Source organism: Priapulus caudatus, unplaced genomic scaffold, assembly GCF_000485595.1.
Source record: "Priapulus caudatus unplaced genomic scaffold, Priapulus_caudatus-5.0.1 Scaffold1252, whole genome shotgun sequence".
Classification (NCBI taxonomy): Eukaryota; Metazoa; Priapulida; class Priapulimorpha; order Priapulimorphida; family Priapulidae; genus Priapulus; species Priapulus caudatus.
Genome location: NW_014578313.1, coordinates 68032 through 73348, shown reverse-complemented (window position 1 = coordinate 73348; position 5317 = coordinate 68032). Strand labels below are relative to the sequence as shown.

General features: G+C 43.5%; 1 protein-coding gene across 1 annotated transcript in view; it reads right to left on the bottom strand.

The window, feature by feature from the left end:
* Nucleotides 1-2105: 2105 nt before the first annotated feature.
* The window catches only part of LOC106815981 (B-cell receptor-associated protein 31-like), a gene marked incomplete at its 5' end in the record, with an annotated part of 13131 nt that continues 9919 nt past the window's right edge, over nt 2106-5317 (bottom strand). Inside the window, 2 exon segments of the mRNA XM_014820515.1 lie at nt 2106-3140; nt 4130-4230. Of these exon segments, the coding sequence (XP_014676001.1) occupies nt 3090-3140; nt 4130-4230 (152 nt within the window).

The following is a 5317-nucleotide window of genomic DNA, read 5'->3' as shown; positions in this document are numbered from 1 at the left end:
ATTTTTCTCTCTTTCTCGGACGCTTATATATATATATACTCTTCTCTCTCCGTTTTTCCCTCTTCGCTCACTCCCCTCTATCGATGATAAGCTTACGACAACGATAGCACGGTAAACCTTAACCAGGCAAATGGCCGTATTTGAGCTAAAACATTTCTACCCGCCTCCAAAGCGCCCTAAATAACTGCCATAAAACCAAAGAACAAACAGAACTTTATTTTACCACCGACTTATTTTTCCTTTCTTTGTAAGTGTATTACGTACAAGCACTCAGATATATAATTGCAGGAGTAGATAGATAGGTAGGCAGGAGTAGATAGGATAGTATTTATCTACTCCTGATAATTGTATACGCTGACGAGATGCAGATTGTAAAATGGAAGACAAGATGAGAGCCAGCCAGCCTTCTATCCACCGTCCTCGACTACACGTACAAACACGCACATGCAAACGTAAAGCTTGTTTAATTAACATGCCCTTACAGAGTATGTACAATAATGAATACCTATGTTGTCAAGTGGTTTCTACACTTATTCTTAGCTTTATGAATGTAAGCAGGCTTTACATATGTGAGTTCATGAATTTCAAAAAAACTTTCCTTGTTGAAAAAAATAATAGAATTTTAACGTGAGCATAACAACTGACAAGGCAAGACAACTAAAATCAAACCTCATCGATGCGATGCTGTCTTAATGCTGTCGCAATATACAACACGCTGTCCTTCCAATATTCATTTCGTTATACATGCCATGACTTACACAAAACTTTAACTGAAGTCCCGAGAAAGTGATAATTGTCAACTGTCACCAGTTGCAAAGGCTGCACCGATCGCATATCAAGAATAAGCAATACACTGAGACAGTGCTAAATTACTATTGCTACAACAAACAAACAACATATGCTTTGTTGAAAGTAACAGCGAAAAGCAGAGAGGCACAGCAAGAGATGGATAACGTTAGGTTAGATGAATAAACAATTACATTAAAATGAGGACGACTATCGAGTCATGAATAACTCGAATTTCTCATTACTTTTGCACATGGAAGATGCATGCGTTACAACAAATAATTAATACATTTTCATTACATGCAAAATTCAAGCATCACGCTAAACTGTAAGACAAAATTACACTTGGCTGTAACATTTATGTACAATTGTACAATGTAAACAAACATTGTACATTAACAATGTAACATTTTATGTAGGCAAAAAACAACAAAAAGACAACATTCCGCCTCCCAAACAGTCACACACACGGTCACGGTTATGTTGATCGAGTTACTTGTTCGTGATCGACCAGGATCACGTTCAGTCATATAGCTGCACCGACACCTACTGCTGCTGCGATGTAGGCCTACTCCCTTACCACCGGACACTGGGAGAGGCCAGGTGCTCCAGAGAGTAGGATCATGGCATACGTACTCATAGTGGGATTCCTGTGTGCATACATGCGTGCGTTCGTACATGCGCGTGCGTGCGTGCATGTGTGCGTAATGATAGTACTGTTAGCATTCCGGTATATATGCATCATATACAAGATCATTGCATGTTTCTAATTGTAGATGTGGAGTGATAGTCAGGCTTTACACATAATTCATATCGGCTCAGCTGGAATGCACATGTATACAAAAGACATATCTGGTTACCTTGGATGTATATGTATATAATATATATGATTATATATATATATATCCTATTTGGTTAGAATTCTAATTTATACTTAATTAGTGTACAATAGAGGACTATTGATCGCATCTGCCGATTTCATCTCTCCTCAGAGCGTGCATCGATGCGACTTCGTCCACCTCGTCCCGTCGCCGCCGCTGCCCGAGTCGGTCGCCATGGCGACGTACATCGACGCGCTGCTGCCGACGATTGCCACGCTCCCGCGCAACGCCTTCCACGTCGTCGTCTTCTCGCTGCTGCTCGACTACCTGCCGTCGCCCGCTCCCAGGTGGCGCTGCTGCGTGACGGGGGGCTGCTCGTCATCGCCACGCCCGACTCGAAGCACGTGAACCGCAACGCACCGCTACTGGCAATGCTCTACATACCGCAGGACTCGAACGCCGACGCCGCCGACACAAAACGCGAAGAAGACGAGCGAATATAAATATCAAATTTAATAATCGACACTTTTTCAATCACGTGAATAGAATACGATTGCTCGCCAATCATGGATAATTTTGTTCATTCAGGGTGCTAAGGATTTTGCAAGTTATTTTGTTATCGAACATAAACACCATTCCATTAAAACATGTGAACACGTCAGTAACGTAAACTAACCTAACGACGACACTCGAATTTCACAAGTTTCCCCATTGGGCTGTACGAACTTGACAACAAACAATTTACGACAGAAATGCAATTTTCATATGGTTGGGGGCTCAAAATTTGTTTCGATACACTAGTGTTCTGAAACACAAACTGCCTGCGTATTACGGCGTAGGCGAACAGCAATTTCCTCGCAGAATGCACCCGAGTAAACGATAAATTCCCGAACGTACATTTTTCGCACAAACTGCACACTCCGGCCACAGTCCCTGCTCCACAGGGTGCAAATGCACATTTATGCTTGCGATCAAAGAACTGTATTATTTTGCACCACTGCTATTATAATATATAAAAAATTATTACGTATGGCAAAAGCATTAATATAGATTAGTTCTGTCTGGTACGACCAGCTTGATGTAGGAATAAGGTAATGAGATATGCTGTAAACAACTCGGCAGTTCCGGCAGAATAATTACAATTGCAATGGACTATTGTGTCCCACCCTTCACCGTCACTATGTTTAGCCAAGAAACATAACATGTTTTATTTCAGCGATTGAGATATCCTTTACAGATATCCAAGTACATCTATGTATTATTACTTGCCTTTCGGCTACATTTGTGCAAAGCAACACAATGCAAGCGTGCAGTATTTGGAAATTTTTCCGGCGACTATTTGTCATCTTTCGATCGGTTTTCCTCTTTTCTGCAACCAAGAGTCGGCTGCCTGTGTGCTTGCTCTCACGCAATCTCTCCAACATCGTGGTTGTAATCTCGAAGACCTCGCCATGTCCTAGTGCTGTTAGATGCTGCTGTCCTTTATTCTTCTTTCTTGGAGGTCGAGGCGCCCTGAACCGCTTGCAGTTCATGCTGTGAATAAAGAAATCACGATAGAGGTTAGTTAGCTCTAGCGCTCACTCTCATTCCCTCAAGCACGCTCTCTCTCTCGCTCCGGCATCGCTCCTTCTCTCTCCTCTCTTCTCTCTCTCATCTCTCTCTCTCTCCTCTCTCTCTCTCTTCTCTCTCTCTCCTCCTCTCATCTTCTCTCTCCTCTCTCTCTCTCGTCTCTCTCTCTCTCTCTCTCTCTTCTCTCTCTCTCCTCTCTCTTCTCTCTCTCTCTCCTCTCTCTCTCTCTCTCTCTCTCTCTCGTCTCTCTCTCTCTCTCGCTCGTCTCTCTCTCTCTCTCTCCTCTCTCTCTCTCTCTCTCCTCTCTCTCTCATCTCTCTCTCATCTCTCTCTCTCTCTCTCTCTCTCTCTCTCTCTCTCTCTCTCTCTCTCTCTCGTCTCTCTCTCTCTGCTCTCTCTCTCCTCTCTCTCCTCTCTCTCTCTCTCTCTTTGCTCTGTCTCTCTCTCTCTCCTCTCTCTCTCTCTCTCTCTCTCTCTCTCTCTCTGTCTGCCCTCTCTCTCTCTGTCTCTCGTCTCCTCTCTTCTTCTCCTCTTCTCTCTCTCTCTCCTCTCTCTCTCTCTCCACTCTCTCTCTCTCTGGCTAACATCCTCTCTCTCTCTTCTCCTCTCTCTCTCTCTCTCTCCTCTCTCTCTCTCTCTCTCTGCTCTCATCTCTCTCTTCTCTTCTCTTCTCTCTCTCTCTCTCTCTCTCTCTCTTCTCCTCTCTTCTCTCTCTCTCTCTCTCATCTCTCTCTCTCGTCGTCTCTCTCTCTCTTCTCTCTCTCTCTCTCTCTCTCTCTCTCTCTCTCTCCCCCTCTTTCTTTCTCTCTCTCTCTCTCTCTCTCTCTCGCCTCGTTCTCTGTGTCTTGTCTCTAACCTTTCAAACTCTCTCTCTCTCTCTCTCTTCCCCCCTTCACGCTCTCTTCCTCTCGCTCCCACATCTTCCACTCTGCGGCAGACACTACGTGCTATACCTGTGTTTTCTCGTGCTCCTGCATGAGTCGATCGTACTCGGCCGAGACGCTGGCCGCCTGCTGCTTCATAGCACTCCGATCCTTCTCTGCTATCAGCGTATCTGCAGAAAAACAGCGCCGTCGAGCCACTTAACAATCTCGATTAAAATATCCAGGGAATTTTTTTCGTCGTTTAGAGAACGAAAATAGCGTACGCACAGATGCGCACGCAATCGCAGTGGAGATGCATGGAGTTACTCTATGGATTACGCGCGCATTGCACGAAAAAGTGTAGTGTGGTACGCGCGTGTGCATGAGTTAGCTTTGGTTGAGGCTTCTTAAACTTAAAGTGATTACGTCACAAATTTCTAGCACCATCAAGTAGTATATTTGTGTGTAATTTGTACAAATTAAAATGTATAAAAATACAATTAGTGTTTCTGTTTACTTTTCATGCTTATATACCTTCTTTATATGCCCTAATTTGCCGGTGAAAAAAAGAGAGACGCCAGTATCTGAACAGTACTGGGAGAATAGTGTTAGACAACAGAAATTACCAAATCGTCTAGATTTTTGCAAATTTAACCAACGTAAAAACATTTTTATCAGGTGAGCGTTTAAGGATATATTTTAGTAACGTTTGTTCTTACTTTTAATGAAAAAAAATGGCAATTTTTTTTTACAAATTTTACCATGACAAATTCGTGACGTAGTCAATTTAACCTAAACCTGTAGCCTGATGACAATGAACAACAAGTTAATACAATATATATAGAGATATATAGTGTTTCCCCTGCATTGACACGAGCGAGGCGGGCCGCTTCGCTCAAATTCTCAGCCGGCACGCAAAAATTTGTCCAAAACACCGCCTCGCTGACGAAAATCACTGTTCTTCCATAGAACAGTGCTTCGAATGCACCAAATTGCACCATTTTTTCACACATTTTCTAGGGGGCATGTCCCCGGCGCCCCCTAGCTGGGCGAGCACCGGCGGTGCATCCTTTGCGAGGACCTCGAAACGTGCAAACACGCCAAAAAATATTTACCACCTCACAGACCTTTTTGGCCAGGGGAAATTGTATATATATATATATATACTAGCTGCGGGTACTTGCTGCGCTGGGTAAAATCGTGCTACTAATTCATACTACTATACTAATAATGGGACACAGTAGGAACATTGGGTAAACATCGACAATGACATTGCAC